Below are 16,010 nucleotides of genomic sequence, written 5' to 3' on the forward strand. Positions count from 1 at the left end.
TGAGTCTGGCTAAAAAGATCTGTATGATGTGGGGTTGTAATTGCTTTGACAAGTGTTCAGATGAAATACTAGTTATTCTCACTTAGTGGAACATGTACTGTCTAGCCCAGGAAAAATCATCTTCTTAACAAATTGGCACAAAATAATCTTAGAAAATTCATTCCTTCATTTTCCAATGCAGGTGAATCGGATGCCCTATTATGAGGCCTGTGTTCGAGACTCTTGTGGGTGTGACACTGGAGGGGACTGTGAATGCATGTGTGATGCCATTGCAGTCTATGCCATGGCATGTTTAGAGAAAGGTGTCTGCATTGACTGGAGGACCCCTGAGTTCTGTCGTAAGTTCCTTTAAGTTCTCCTTAAACAAGTTTAAGAGATTATTATTGTTACTGTGGGTATATTCATATGACAACATAAGAAAATTATTAATAAGCACCTCAAAGGTTGCATTTTCTCTGTGGGCAAATAGTTGACTTCAGTCACCTGGATTTTGAAATCTGTACTTTTCATTTGTGCTAAATTAACCAAAATATTATAACTCTTTTTACCTTGGAGTAATGAGAGAGAAAATAATGTGGTCACAGAAAGCAGACTGTTTCTTCTGCTGCCACAGTGTAGTGCACTGTCAATTTGCCAGCAGAGAAAGCATGAAATTGTAAAAAAATATATTTCATTTTAGCTGCAATGAAATTGCCTTCTGTGTGGATGTCAAGGAAATGAAGACAGCTGTTTTGGCTGGAACACTGTAAAACAGGAAAAAGATATCAAGGTGTTCCAGAACACTGTATATAGAGGAAAAAAAAGTATGAGCCTCTTGTGAGTCAATGCTAGAGTTGTCATCTTTGATGGTTTCTTTTCCACATTTCACTGTATTGTGCATTAAAAATTGTGGAAATGCTTGCATACTGCATTTGCAAAAAAGAAACTGACTTCACTGAGTTAAAATATAAATTTACATCAGAAGCTAATAACTTCAGTGAATTTTTTTTTATTTTGCTTATTAATTTTGTCCTCCCTTTAGTACTTTAAAAATACCATGCCATTAAGTAAAAAAAAATAAAATCTGATTTCTGTCTTGCTTTTACCTTTTTTAGCTGTCTATTGTGAGTACTACAATTCTCATAAAAGAACAGGAGTTGACAGTGCTTATTCCTCTGGCTACAATGATGACAAATGCACCTGGCATTACAGGCCTTGTAATTGCCCAAATCAAAACTACAAATATGTCAACATTGAAGGTAATAAGCTATACTACTCTAAACCGGGAAACAGTAACATAATAATTATTTTCAATGCTGTTTTCTAAATCAGTCATACCCCAGTTAAATAATAGTAATCTAATTGATGGTATCTTCGAAGCAGTTTTGCTAATCCTTCCCTTACTACTACAGTTTTAAAATACATAATCAACTCAGGAGCTGTACTACAACTAGCTTTATATTGAGCTCAGCCTATCTGGAAGAGAAATTCTGACTTGCACCAAATCAAAAGAATACACTGTACTTGGGGATGAAAACATGTGGAGAGAGCAGTTAATATTTTTATTAAACAAATGGATATAGCTGGAGAAACCAAAAGAATTCCTACATAGGCAGGCGCTCTTTCTGAGGATGACATTGGAAATACTCACGTGAATAGATGATGTTGCAATTGATACTATTTTTTAATAGCAGAGATGTAATATATTAGATGCTAAATAGTATAAATTAAATGCCTTTTTCTGAGAAATGTAAAACGAACTTCTCCTTCCCTTTCTTCAGGTTGTTACAACTGCTCTCATGATGAATACTTTGACCATGAAGAGAACAGGTGCATGCCATGTGGTAAGCAGCATCTCTTTCTCTACAGTAGTTGGAAAATAGTATAGACTCACAGAAGATATTTTTCCTAGTACCTCTCAATAAATGAGTGTTCATCTGAGCATAACTTTCTTTCAAAATAATCCCATTACTGTACTGCTTGGTAAATAAAGAAATGAAAAGAACTAATTAAAAACAGGATTAGGGTAGGCAATGCTATAATACAGAAGCTGGATGAGCCTGACTGATTTTAGTTAGCAACATTAGAAGTTATGTTCATGTACGTGTGAGTACTTTTCAGAAGGTGGCTCTTCCAGAAAGTGTATTGCTGTTCTGGTCTGTGTGAGGGACAGTACCAGCAAAGTTGTGAGTCTCAGAGATATTTAACTTTTTTCATTGAAAAAAAAACATTTAGAAGAAGATGAGACTTAGCTAATGGACTCTACTTAGCAAATCTATTTTAGAGATTTTCTTTTTAAATTAACTTAAGATTTATTGCCATATCATTTACTTCTGTGAAAACCTATCTTATTAAATAATGTTTTAGATAGACTCAAGCTGCACAGTTTGGATTTTCATGCAGATGTAAGAAAAACTTCAGGACAATTTTTTTCGTATTACAGAATTCTAACTTGTGTGACCAGAATCTTGGCTGCTGATCTCATTTACATACAAAGCCACATTCCATTATCCCTGAAAAGTGAAGTGCCCTTAAGCATAAAAGTCAAAAGAAAGACAGCAAAAACTTACTAGTGTTCATTATTATTTTGAGGTGTATTGATTTCTTTGTACTTAAGTCCTTCCATGTGAATGTTACCACTGAAATATGTAATATTAAACACTTTCAAGAATCCTTCACTAATTAACACAATCCTTTGAATCCAATCTGAAATTTGCCTTATTTGGAATATTTTAATATGCTTTTATTCACAAACTTAAACTGTTCTACCTTTACACAACAGGAGAAGAAAGCACTAACACCACACTCGAAACATCTTCACCTTCACCAGGTTAGTATACACGGTTGACCAAACCAATATTTACATACTGATATTATGTCCTGATAAGTGTTTACAAAGTCAGTAATACCATTTTTTGCATTTTATAGTAGCATCACCAGTTTCACGTGCATAAGATACCATGATGAAAAATGACCTGGTACCAAAATATGCTGGGCTGCATCAAAAGCAGCGTGGCCAGCAGGCCAAGGGAGGTGATTCTGCCCCTCTGCTCTGATGAGAGCCCACCTGGAATGCTGTGCAGTTCTCAGTTCCAGACAGTTGAGGGTCAGAAAGATGATCAGAGGGCTGTAACACCTCTCCTGTGAGGAAAGGCTGAGAGGCCTGGCATTGTTCGGCCTGGGGAAGAGAAGGCTCCAGGGAGACCTCATTGCAGCTTTTCAATACTTCAACGGGGCTTATAAGAAAGATGGGCACAGACTTTTTAGTAGGGCCTGTTGTGATGGGACAAGGGGTAATGGTTTTGAACTAGAAGAGAGTAGATTCAGAGTAGTTATAAGGAAGAAATTGTTTATTATGAGGGTGGTAAAACATTGGAAGAGGTTACCCAGAGAGGCTGTAGATGTCACATCCCTAGAAGCATTCAAGAGCAGGCTAGACTGGGCTTTGAGCAACCTGATCTAGTTGAAGATGTCCCTGCTCATTGCAGAGTGACTGATGATAGAACACTTCAACAATTTAAGAAAGTCTTCATGGAAGTGTATGACTGACTATACCAAATCCCTATAGCCTGATATAGGAAAGGAACCTATATACAATAATCTTAAATTTGTTAGAAATTCCATTAATTTCCCTGAAGACAGATGGTTTTGGAAAATATTACACTGTGGGTTGTGTGGATAATAAAATACTATTCCATTTCTGCTGATATGCACAAATATTTATGCCAAATTCACTTCAAATGAAGAAAAAGGTATAAAGCTTCAGCATGAATACCTGTTTAATGTATTCACTGCACATAATAGCAAAGAAAGCAATGGATAACTGCTCTCAAAGGCTTCATCTAAAAGGCTTCACCTGAAATGTGTTAATAGTAGTTATAGAAACAGTGTTTATACTTCAAAAAATTCAATTCATATAGGTACATTATAAATAGATTATTGAGGACCATTTCTTATCCTTTCATTTTGATTTTTTTCTCTTAGTAACAACAGTGCAGCCTAAAGTAACAGGAAGCTCTGCCACAAGCACCCTACCAACAGTACCTAGTACTTCTGCAACTGCTATATCAACTGAGATTACAAATCCAACAATAACTGCAAAAATTACAGTTCCGAGAACTTCACCCATACAACCTCTTGTCACAATGAAGTCAACAACTGGTAGGTTTTTAGTGTTACTGTCTAAAATAAATTACAGTAAGCTCATTCTGTACATAATTGAGATACCACTTCCTAGGAAAGAATTGCAAACTCGTACAACATCCAAGCATTAGACTCCAAATTGTGAGGCAGGCAAAACAGGCTTCCAGAAAAGAGTTTATAAACCAGAAATGTTCAGAAGTGTAGATCAAAAGTGCATGGAAAGATAAAGGATATAGACACTAGGTTAAAAACATAACCAAAAGTCACTTGTTTGACTCATCTGAGAAGCATATTAGAAGTTCTATAAGCAGTGAACCAGCCCAGATCCAGTTAGATTTATTAGCTCAGCTTCAGCTTCTTTTCCACAGCTGGTTCAGTTATGCAGTCGTATTCAAGGAGCAACCAGTCTATTAACTCTGAATAATGTAAGCAATCCCAAAGCAGAATCACACAGGTATTAGTGTAGCAGCTTTGTCTAGGTTTCCAGAATCCTGCTCTCAGGAGGAGAACTCTGCCAACATAAATTACTTTCTGACTCTATGGCTTGTGGAGTCACATTTAGCCTCACACCAACGTGCACTTCAGCTAATTAACCATCTTGGACCCTGGCTATCAGGGAAAGCAGAGTTAAAAAGAGGTTCCAAAGGATTCAAAACACAGCTTCAAAAGCCGACATTATGACAGATAATTTGGGCACTGAGACAAGGAAGTCCTGTAGTATAATGTTACTTAACTTTTTAATATGAATTACAGAAAGCTGAAACTGTGGCTGATTTGGAACATAATAGTAGCCAATGAAATTGTGATTTGGGCAAAGCCCATACAGGCTGTAGTCAAAAAATGACAACAGAAAAATTATATTAAAAAAAAATCTAGTACAGGAAAAATACAGAAACTGAAAACAAAGACAGACACGAGACAGTAGAAAACAAATATAAGTACAGAAATATTTGACAAGCTTTTAAGAACATGAGTGCTACAACAATGCTGAAAATAGTCAAAAGATCAAGGTGAAAAAGGGTCTCTAAAATATGGGTATTTTCTTCATAATTTATCTATTTTTAATTATTCTATTACTCACACTGTACTATTTACCTTTACTCCAAAAGAACATACAACATCAATTTCTACCACACCAAACATGACTACAACCATCACTACTCCTTCCATAACTACCACAACAAAGAGAACCATGACCCCTATACCAAGGTCTACGCCTGCTGCCTCATCAACTGCTGCTTCAACAGAGACAGAACAAGTAAGGTTCACCTCACCAGCCTTCAAGACCACTATCAAAAAGGAAATGACAACCTCCTCATTGCCTACTCAAACCCTGTCTCAGAGCATAACTTTCAGCAAGCCTGAACTAACAACAGCAGGTAAATATCACTTTTTGATATCTGTCAGGTGACACCATCACTCACAAGACATATGTCAATGTACTACTTAATTAAAAAAACCCCAAGCATTCTTACTAGTGGTCTTAACATTGCAAGTAGATAAGAAAAGACAAGGATAACTGAAGAAGCGTGATTAAAATGGAAATTTGTCTTGCCAATGGAGCAAGCATTTGACAGCTAGATATGATCTTAAACCTAACATTTCTCTTCCAACACTTCCTCCAAATTTAGACAAAATCTCTCTATGTCTCAAGGCAAGTTCTTGAAAACCCACAGACCACAGAATATATATTCTCCCTAGCCAATGTTACAAATACTCCCAACAATAAATATTAAATAAAAGGATTTTTTTTTTGTCTGGCACTCAATATACCAACAAGGACAGTCTCCTCTGAGACTGTATGGCAACATGAACTGCTAGGTTAGCAACTGACACCAGAGGCTGGGACAGTGTGTGGTGGGAATTCTGCTGTAGTGGGAGGGCAGGTGTACACTCTCTCCCAATCCATGTGTCTCCCACAAAGTACTGTTGGGGTGCATACATCTGGGGCTCCTTGTGCCAGCAATTACAGCTTCCTCTAGGAACCTTTCCAGCCATTACTAATATTCATTCTTACTTACTTTCCATACAGGCAGTGAGGGAATCCAAGCAACCACTCTGCACGAACCAGAAGGTAATAGGGAGTAGACAGATGCCCTTAGCCTAAGGCTCTGCTTCACTTTCCCCAGCTTTTCCAGGTGATATCCTTGCCCAATCTGGAATGCCTGGGAGAGGAAACATGCATATCCAGAGAGGCTCTCTTCTGAGGAGCTTCAGAAAAAGGCAGGGGGTGCTGAATTGTCAGAGGGCACATTTCAGGCCCAGTTTTGCCCCATATTTTTTGAGGGGAGATCCACTGGCCTATTTTTCCCTCTTGCCCTGTAAGACTCAGTGGGGTCTAGTTCTGTCTTTCTTACTACTACCCCATACCCTGGGTGTTCTGCCTGGGAATTGTCTACCTCCTTTGCCTTCCCTTCTTGCCCTGCCACCTCCAATCAACTTGTGCTTTTCTCTCTGTAGTTGTCACCCACATAAGAACGTGGACACAGCCTGTGGAGCATCTTGTCTCTCAGACACAGACCACCCCTGCCACGTCCACCAGCAGCACCTCTGTCCCAAGAGAGACCAGTCCCAGCACCAGCCCAGAAGTTCCACTGACAAGGACATCTCCAAGCCCGAGCTCTTTGCCTGCCACCTCAGCTTCATCTCCTTCTTCCTTCTCCTCAACTGTGTCCTCAGCATGGCTGGGAACATCACATCCTGGTAAGGCTCCCTCCTGCCCTTCCTGCTGCTCTGTCTGCTTCTTCCAGCTCCCACCATTCTCTCCTAGGCAGCATGTCCCACACAGGCCTCAGTTTTGGTATTGTACCCAATTCACACTGTTAATCATATGGGATACCAGCAGGTCATAGGACTGACCCACACATAACCCTGACTGCATCCTCCTCCCTTGCCAATTCTAGAACTGTAGAAGTCACCCAACTTCTCATCAAATCAGCAACATACAACTGACCTACCTGTGCTTTCCTCCCAACAGCCTTCACCCATAAAAAGTCAACTGAGCCACACACTGAGCCACCTCTGACCACACAGAAGACCACAGCTGCCACCTCCATCAGCAGCACCTCCAAGACCTCTGTCTCCACAGAGACCAGCCCACCAAGCAGCACAGAACTCCCTCTGACCACAACATCTCCAAATCCCAGCTCTCCACCTGCTCCCAGCAGCCCACTCAGCACCCGGCTGCCATCTGCTCCCATTTCTACAGTCTATTCCACAGCAGCTCCAAGCACCAGCCCCAGGCCTACACCTACAACCCTGAGGCCCAAGCCCTCTTCCCCATTGACAAGTGCTCCACAAGAGTCTCCTACAGCAGAGTCCTCTGCACCCACCACAACCAAAACCAGCACAGTGCCATCTTCTGCTCCTTCTCCCTCCTCAACTGTGTCCTCAACATGGCTGAGCTCCTCACAGCCTGGTAAGGCTCCTCCTACCTGTCTCGCTGCTTCTGCCTGCTCTCTTTTCCCTTCTTCATTTGTAGCAGTGCAGGTCACTTGCACTGTTGTTGTAGTTTTTGCTCTCCACTCCCCATTCTTTTCACATTGGCACTGTAGTGCGGCCTCACTTTGGTATTGCCATGAGGCCCTGGTCTCTCCCACTTAGCCTGGCCTTCGAGTCTCGGATTCAGCAGTCCATAGACTCTGCCTATTTCATGAAGGAATAGACATGCACATCTGGAAAAGGGTCCTTTTCCAGGAAGAGGCAGAGGGATCTTGCCTGTTGGAAAGTACCAACAGGCAAGATCCTTTTTTGGCGAGAAACATTCCCAGTCTGCCCTCTTTCCCAGGAATAATCACTGTAGCACAGTGCTGCCATTTTTGCTCACAGTATAAGGTATTGTGCCAACCTGCTCTGCCTTCCCCTCCTGCCCTCACCCTCTACTGACCTGTGCTTTCCTCCTAACAGCCTTCACCCATAAAAAGTCAACTGAGCCACACACTGAGCCACCTCTGACCACACAGAAGACCACAGCTGCCACCTCCATCAGCAGCACCTCCAAGACCTCTGTCTCCACAGAGACCAGCCCACCAAGCAGCACAGAACTCCCTGTGACAACATCATCTCCAAATCCCAGCTCTCCACCTGCCCCCAGCAGCCCACTCAGCACCCGGCTGCCATCTGCTCCCACTTCCACAGTCTATTCCACAGCAGCTCCAAGCACCAGCCCCAGGCCTACACCTACAACGCTGAGGCCCAAGCCCTCATCTCCAATGACAAGTGCTCCACAAGAGTCTCCTACAACAGAGGCCTCTGCACCCACCACAGTCAAAACCAGCACAGTGCCATCTTCTGCTCCTTCTCCCTTCTCAACTGTGTCCTCACAGCCTGGTAAGACCCACTCCTCTGTGTCCCACTGCTCACAGAATCCCAGAATTCTCAGCATTGGAAGGGACCTCTGGTCATCATCTAGTCCAACCCCTTGCTAAGAAGGGGTCTCTTAGTGCAGGTTACACTGGAATTCATCCAGATGGGTTTTGACTGTCTTCAGAGAGGTGGACTCCACAATCTCCCTGGGGAGCCTGTTCCACTGCTCTGCCACCATCAATATAAAGAAGTTGTTCCTCAGGTTGAGATAAACTTGTGTTTTATTCCATGGCCATTGCTCCTTGTCCAGTCACTGGGCACCACCAAAAAAGTCTGCCACCATCCCCTTGGAACCTGCCTTTGAGATATTTGTATACAATGATGAGATCCCCTCTCACCCTTCCCTTCTCTGAACTCAACAGGTCCAGCTCCCCAAGTCTCTCCAAATATGAAAGATGCTCCAGTCCCATGATCATCTTTGTATCCCTTCTCTGGACCTCTCCTGCCTGCTTTTCCCAACTCACTCCATCCCTCCATCCCTCCCTCCCTCCCTTTTTGTATCCTTCCATCTAAGAACCACATCTTACTTATGCATTTGTTTAGGTGTTGGGCCCTCCATTCCCACTGCCTTTGGCCATCCTGGTTCCTGGTGTAGTCCTGGGCCTGTGCAATGACTCTGCTTGGGGTGGAGCCAATTTCTGTTCCTGGCAGGGTTCCTGATGCTGTGTTATAGATGCAGGTCCAAGCCAGTGTTGATGGCACAAAAGTGCTTTAGAGATTGCTGAGGAGTGCTAGCACAGCATCCAGGCCTTCTCTGTTTCTCCTTCTGCCACTCGGGGAGTGGGCAAGGGGTGGCCATGAGATCCCTCAGGGACACAACCAGCATAGCCCAAAGCCAGTGGCCAAGGAGACACTCCATCCCACAGAAAGTCATGCTGAGCAGTGCAATGGGGGGGCAGGGCACTTTTTCAAAAGTAGCCATTGCTTGGAGACTGGCTGGGCATTGGCCAGCAGAGTGAGTTGGTGAGTGACTGCCTTTGCACCTCGTGAGTGGGTCTTGGTTTGTTTTCCCTTTAGTTTCTTCACTTCTAAAAACTGTCTTGATCCAGACGCACTTGGATATTCTTGCTTTGGTATTTGCAATTTTCTCCACAATGCCCGATGAGGGGGAGCAAGCGAGAGGCTGGTTGGGCACTACATTCAGCTAGGGTCACCCAACCATTGCCTGGCACGCCAAGGGGCCATGACTGAGTTGAAGTGTGATGTGGAGTCTTATGGATGGAGACAGAAGTCCAAACCTCCCTCTTTTCGCAGGAATACACAGTGCAACATAGGGCTGCTTTTCTTGCTTATTGCCTTAGCCCAAGGCTTCTGCCCACCTCCTTTCCCTCCCCCTCTTTCCCTCATTCTCAACTGACCTGTGCTTTCCTCCCAACAGCCTTCACCCATAAAAAGTCAACCGTGCCACACATTGAGCCACCTCTGACCACACAGAAGACCACGGCTGTCACCTTCATCAGCAGCACCTCCAAGACCTCTGTCTCCACAGAGACCAGCCCACCAAGCAGCACAGAACTCCCTCTGACCACAACATCTCCAAATCCCAGTTCTCCGCCTGCCCCCAGCAGCCCACTCAGCACGTGGCTGCCATCTACTGCCTCGTCTACATTCCCTTCTTTGTCCGCAACCGTCAGCACAATGCCTACACCTACATCCCTCACTACTTCCACATTTAGGTCTGCCGAGAGCACTCCGTATTCTTCTTTCCAAAACACCACATTGCCTCCATATGGCAAAACATCATCTTTAGCCGTTCCTACCAGTATCTCTGCCAAATCCACTCCAGTGTTGGTCCCAACTGTTTTATCTACAACGACATTTGCTCCCCTTGTGATCACTACTGCTTCTACAAAGTCGGCTGAAAGGAGCACCTTGCAAACAACAACATTAACCACTGCCCGCACGACATCATCTCCTTCTTTCACCTCTAGACTTTCAACGTCCTTGTCTTCTATTGTGCCATTGACAGTTCCACATGGTAATGTATATCCATAGCACTTCCTATATCATGCTTTTAATACCTTTTTTTTTCACGAGTGGATGAATTTTTTCTTTACATATTCTTTATCTGTGATACCATTTGTACCCATTGGCTCCATCTTTTGTTTTTGCCCCTTATGCAGTTACTTTTTGTAGAGTAGTTGTCTGATGTCTTAGATTTCTTAAGCTGGTTCCCTGCTATACAATACTGTAGACATTAAAAACTATGCGTTAAAGAGCCTAACAGGATGCAGATCAGGAGAGTCACAGAACCTCTATTTTATAATCTTCAAAAGCACTGTAAGAAAGACAGCCTGTTCAAATAAAAGGTATCTTTTGACTTACCTTGCAGCCCTCTTGTTAGCTCTCATATACTTTGCACAGTTCAGCATTTTTGTTCTCTTCTGCTGGATACTGTTTTCACAGTTTCTAAGGTACAGAGATGTTTTTTGGTTCCTGTGCATAATTAATCACCTAATATTTTCTGACTGAAGGAATACTATTTTCTATAATTTCCACACCATTTCATGTAAAGCGATGCACACAAAGCAATATCTATCTACTACTTTGAAATGGAACTGTCCTACTTTAGGATCCACAGTACAGGAGTCAGGAACATGGTGTGGATGCACAAGAGGTGTCTAAGATTTTAACTGTATCCTGTATAAGTAGCAGAGGCCTAGTTTCTACTCTTATTTAGAAACAATGAGGCAGTTTTTATTCAATGCTTTCTAGGATAGGGGTTAACACCTTCTAAGAATAAACCAGAGTGACACATGCACTGTTCAATCTATGAATGGAAGGTAGGTTTACTGTATGGTTCATTTTTGTGTGTTTGTTTTAACTACCGTTTGAGGACCAAGAGAAGAGTTAACATCTCAGTTTGAGCCACTTTGCATTCTGTTTTGGGAGCTTTCAACATACAAAGGAGAAACTATCTGGAACGTGTAGTTTAGCCACATTATCCTGCCTTGTTCCCTATTGCCTTGTCTGCTGTCATATACTGACTTCAATGCTTGTTCTCATTTTCTGTGTGTTTAATTCCTAAAGAAAGCACATTCTTCACTTGCCTTATTTTTTTCAAGAATCAGGAGAGATATGCAGCATCCTAGTAGGCCTGCCCCTTTTCTACCCTGCTTAATAATGAGATTATAAGTATTTGTATCTTTTTGTCTTTGAAGCATGTGTTCAAAACTTTTCCACAGACGAATATGCTACTTCCTTAGTTGTTGTGAATCCTCACACAAAGTCCTTCATTTTGTCATTACAATCAGATCCACTGAACCAGGAACTCTAACAGGAAGGAAAAATGAACAAAGCAGAACACCACGCTCCATTCAACCAAGACATCAGTCTTAATCCAGAAGACTGATTTATACAAAGGGTTCCAAATAGTCATGTAAGAAAACTGTATTTGTGGTTAACTACTACTCTCAAAGAGTGATGTAAGAATCAATATACAATAGTGGGTACAGTTACCTGTAGCTGAACCTTTCGTCTCCATTTTCACCATTAACATTGTCAGAGTGCAGCTTGGCCAGGTCAGTCAGTTCAGCCACAAGGCATGGCAGAATTACCTACTTGCAGAGAAGTGATTAAATGCAAGTCTGTCCTTCATCCTGCTGTCACACAAGTGCTGCAGTACCAAAGAGGCTCATTGCAGTTCTAGCAGAAAAGAGCCTCAAATTCACTGACTGCTCGACCATTGGGAAATGACAGTTTCACCCAAGGAGGCAGAATTTGACCCTGCTTGCCCTTCATCCTCATGATTTTCACCTCACAGAATGAGAATCCAAGTAGGAACTCTCATAAGCAGAAGGATTTTCTACAGTATAGTTACGGTTTAGTGGCCTGCTTTGGATTTTGTTCACATTCTTTTCCTAAGAGAAGTGCTTCCAAACATTACATTCCCAACCTAGCATTACTAACTTTGCTCCTTGCAGTCTTAGTCTACTGTCCAGTTATTAGTTGTTTTATTTTCCAATAAGAAAGTCCCAAACATATACTACAGTATTAACTGAGTCTTCCCTGCAACAGTGTTCAGGTTTCATCTATAACCTTTCTTTAACCACAGAACCTGAATGTGCTCAAGAGATCCTTGTGCAGGAGCAAGTGTGAGCGGTGCATGAATTGCCTTTGTAGTATTCAACATCTTTTTTCTCCTTAAAATAAACTTCAAACACTGTGTTCAAACTCCTTGGAAAACCTATGTTTTCAGTCAGCTTTTAGCTTCATACAGTGCTTAAGTGTCATGCTTCAAGTCAGGAGAAAATATGAGATTGGTACATCAGTACCTGCTATGTAGCATTAGGCATTCTGTCTTGTAAGGAAAGTTGTGAACTTCTGTCCACCTACAAAAACTTACACCCTTAAAATGAGTAAGCTAAGCATTTTTCCAGTAAGTAAAATCTACTACAAAGTCTGAAAACCAGAAATAATTCCACGAGAATGAGACAGCTGGTTGTTTTACATGCATCTTAACGTTCTAAGCAGAGGATTAGTTTTTTTCCTGCTGGACTGAATTTACATTCTTAACAGGAATTTTTTTTCTCATTTGTAATTCCAGCAATCTCTGTGTTCTTAGTTGTCCTCCATGGTAAGAGTCTCATGCATCTTCAGCACCCAGTTTAAAACCTCCTCTTGCTGTGTTACTTGCTTGTGACTTGTTAATTATCTCATGCAGTAAGAATGGTGTTCCATGAAACCAAGTATGGAGGCTTTTGGCATCTAACAAAGGTCACTCAAGAAGACCAAGATAAATTTCTGCTATAATTCTTTCTTTTTTTACATTTGACAGATCATTGTAGAGAAGTTGAATATGAAGAAAAAATAACTTACAAAGGCTGTTCTGCAAATGTCACTTTAAGCCGATGTGAAGGATCATGTCCATCTTCAACAAAGTAAGGATAGCTCAGAGGCTGTAGAGTACTGAAGTTGTTTTTCTTACTTAGTCATCTGTAAGGAGTGGTATTTTATGAACTACTGCTCCTTAAAAGTCAGGGAGGAACATGTGGTTAGAATCCACCCAGTAATATATCATGTTGCCATATAAAGCAGGTAACTAAACCCAACGTTAATAAGGTCATTTATTGCACAGGGATTTACATTCTAAAGAAGGAATGTCATGTCACTTCCTTAAGTTTGTGTTGTTTTTTAAAAAAAATAAACAGACCTCAATGCTGCGGGTTTGGGGGGCTATTTTGTTGTTTTGATTGTTGGGATTTGGTTTTGTTTATTTGTTTGCTTTTTAAAGATGGAAAAGGTTGTTTAGACTACAAATACCTGTTTTCAAAGTAAAATAAGAAATTTCATCTAAGGTACATAATGTCACTTCAGTTGTTTCATAACATTCTCCTACTAATGTAATTCAGGTATATTTTATAATTACAAGTGTGCTGTCTGAGCCTGTGCAGTTCTGCTTGCCCTGTAGGAGACTATTCAACAGAAAACCAAGGCTTCAATACAACTAAACTTAGTGTAGCAGTATTAGAGTTCACAGTTATTTGGGGGAAAAAATTAAAATTGTTAAATTCCCAACAACCCAAGCCAATACTATGTTCAAGAATAGGAAAGCAATGAAGAGTTTTGCATTTGCAATAACTAATTTAAATTAATCCTGAAGCTAAAAGCTATCCCCTTCAAAGCAAGTTCAGGTGTCCCCCAGCATTTTAAAAACTGAGTGACTGACTTTGTATCCTGAGAATATTCAGAAGGGCTGTGAACCCTCGAGGAAGATTTTTAGAGTTAAGGTTTGTCACAATAATTTAGAGAGTTGTAGTTAAACCCCAACTTTAACTGAAACCAAGCAAACTTTTCTCCCCTTCAAAGGAGATTTTAAAAAAATATATTTTTTCCTTAACTCTCTTGTTCCCATACCTGAATTCTAGCCTACCTTTATACTGCTTCCCACTGACAAAGAGAAAGATAGAACCAAGTCCAGCAGTAGGCTGAACACTGTCAGAAATCAACAGCGTAAGAAAACAGCAGTATCGTGAAAGACTCGAAGCCTTGCCTGCCTGTTCAAGCAGTCACTTCACCTACGTGTGCTTTATTACTGTGAAGTCAGCAAGATACGTGCAAGTCTACCGTGGCTTTCTTAACTGACCTCACAACCCACAACTGATATTACTATGCAGTCACCAGCTTAGATTCTGGTGCTAACTGCTCAGAGGAAGAAAGGGGTTTTCCTTCCTCCATGAACCACGCAAAGGGAACACGCACAATTTAGCATTTGTGTTAACAGACCATACCAGAGACCTTTTGCAAACTCTAAGTAGTCCAAGTGCACAGCTTTAAAAAGATTAAATCCACAGTTACTTTACAATGTTCAGAAGGCCAAAGAACAGGGAAGTCAAATCTTACTAGTTTTCCAGTGAGGTCTGAGGCCTAATAGATGACAAGAACACCCTCTTTTAAAAAGGAAGGCAGCAGCTCAGTACACCTGAGCTCTTGTAGCACCCATCATGAGAACTTCAGTCGCTTGCTGCACTGTTTGTAGTTCTCTAGTTGACAGAACCATTAAGCTGAGCGTTGTGCTCTTTCCTCTGAACCTCCCACCACAGGAAAAAAAAAAATGCAAATACTTGAAAATACCTGAAGCCTAAAATGCTGTATACAAATGACAACTCATTCTTCCTCTCTTCCAAACAGGCTGAATGTTGAGAACATGATGGTCACCACAGCATGCGGCTGCTGTCGGCCACTTCAGCTTCTTAAGAAGGAATTCCAACTACCATGCCAAGACCCAGATGACCCTGGAAAAAGGCTCACTACAGACATAACTGTATTTAGTGGTTGTGTTTGTAACTTTGACAGTTGCATACACTAGCCAGGCCTCAGATACCAATTTTTTTTTAATTAAACACTGATCACAATGTAATACTTCCATAGTGACTGCTCATTGTTGGGTTCTCTTGTACTGATCATCCAGGATAGACTTGCAATCAGGCTTCTGAGCAGCTGCCTGGACTGTCAATGAACTTGACAGATAAATTATTCCTGATCAGGAGGGTGGGGTGCAGAGAGGAAAGAATGGGCAGTGTGAAGTTGGGGAGGGAAGACCATGTCAGAGACTGTCTGGCCTTGTTCAGGGTGATAATATTTAACCGGAGGCTAAAAACTGGCCCATGCACTGTGCAGTAACAGAAATTTGACTTTCAAATAAAGTAGAAGGAATTGAATTTCCTAACTTTTCATTATTTGGCCAATTATTTTAACTGAAAATAGTCTGTTAGGTTCACTACAGCTGAACTAGGACCTCTGGAATAGCCCACTACTTCACTGGGAGAACTGACCCATTCCCTTTCCTTTGAAGGTAGACACAGCACTTGTGTCATCCATAGATGACTGCTGTTGGAAAGCAAGGTGCTACATGAACCAAAAGCTAATTGTGAGGTTTCTGCATGCACCCTAGAAACCCTACTAACACAGACATGTAGTGGCTTTTGGATAATGCAGAAATTTGACGGCATTTCTCTGCAAGAAATCAAAGCCCATATGCATCTAACAGGACACAGGTTCACTCAGAAGCAATTTCTACTTGC

At 41.6% G+C, this 16,010-nt stretch overlaps 2 protein-coding genes across 2 annotated transcripts in view; both read left to right on the forward strand.

Annotated features, from left to right (window-relative positions):
• MUC6 (mucin 6, oligomeric mucus/gel-forming) overlaps nucleotides 1–6,974 on the forward strand; it is a 28,095-nt gene extending 21,121 nt beyond the window's left edge. Inside the window, exons 24-31 of the mRNA XM_027674212.1 lie at nucleotides 182–338; nucleotides 1,095–1,238; nucleotides 1,761–1,823; nucleotides 2,762–2,809; nucleotides 3,964–4,140; nucleotides 5,232–5,501; nucleotides 6,155–6,196; nucleotides 6,583–6,974. Of these exons, the coding sequence (XP_027530013.1) occupies nucleotides 182–338; nucleotides 1,095–1,238; nucleotides 1,761–1,823; nucleotides 2,762–2,809; nucleotides 3,964–4,140; nucleotides 5,232–5,501; nucleotides 6,155–6,196; nucleotides 6,583–6,974 (1,293 nt within the window). The remainder of the gene's footprint in view (nucleotides 1–181; nucleotides 339–1,094; nucleotides 1,239–1,760; nucleotides 1,824–2,761; nucleotides 2,810–3,963; nucleotides 4,141–5,231; nucleotides 5,502–6,154; nucleotides 6,197–6,582) is intronic.
• A 106-nt stretch (nucleotides 6,975–7,080) lies between these two features.
• Nucleotides 7,081–15,647, forward strand: LOC113963250 (mucin-5AC-like; the record flags this gene model as incomplete). Its single annotated transcript, XM_027674213.1, has 6 exons — nucleotides 7,081–7,540; nucleotides 8,029–8,451; nucleotides 9,866–10,465; nucleotides 13,265–13,367; nucleotides 15,118–15,292; nucleotides 15,400–15,647. Coding segments are annotated over 6 exons (1,764 nt in total), but the record flags the coding sequence as incomplete, so codon positions are not given.
• Between the last annotated feature and the right edge of the window lie 363 nt (nucleotides 15,648–16,010).

Source organism: Neopelma chrysocephalum, unplaced genomic scaffold (genome assembly GCF_003984885.1).
Source record: "Neopelma chrysocephalum unplaced genomic scaffold, ASM398488v2 Primary Assembly neopelma1_24, whole genome shotgun sequence".
Taxonomy (NCBI): Eukaryota; Metazoa; Chordata; class Aves; order Passeriformes; family Pipridae; genus Neopelma; species Neopelma chrysocephalum.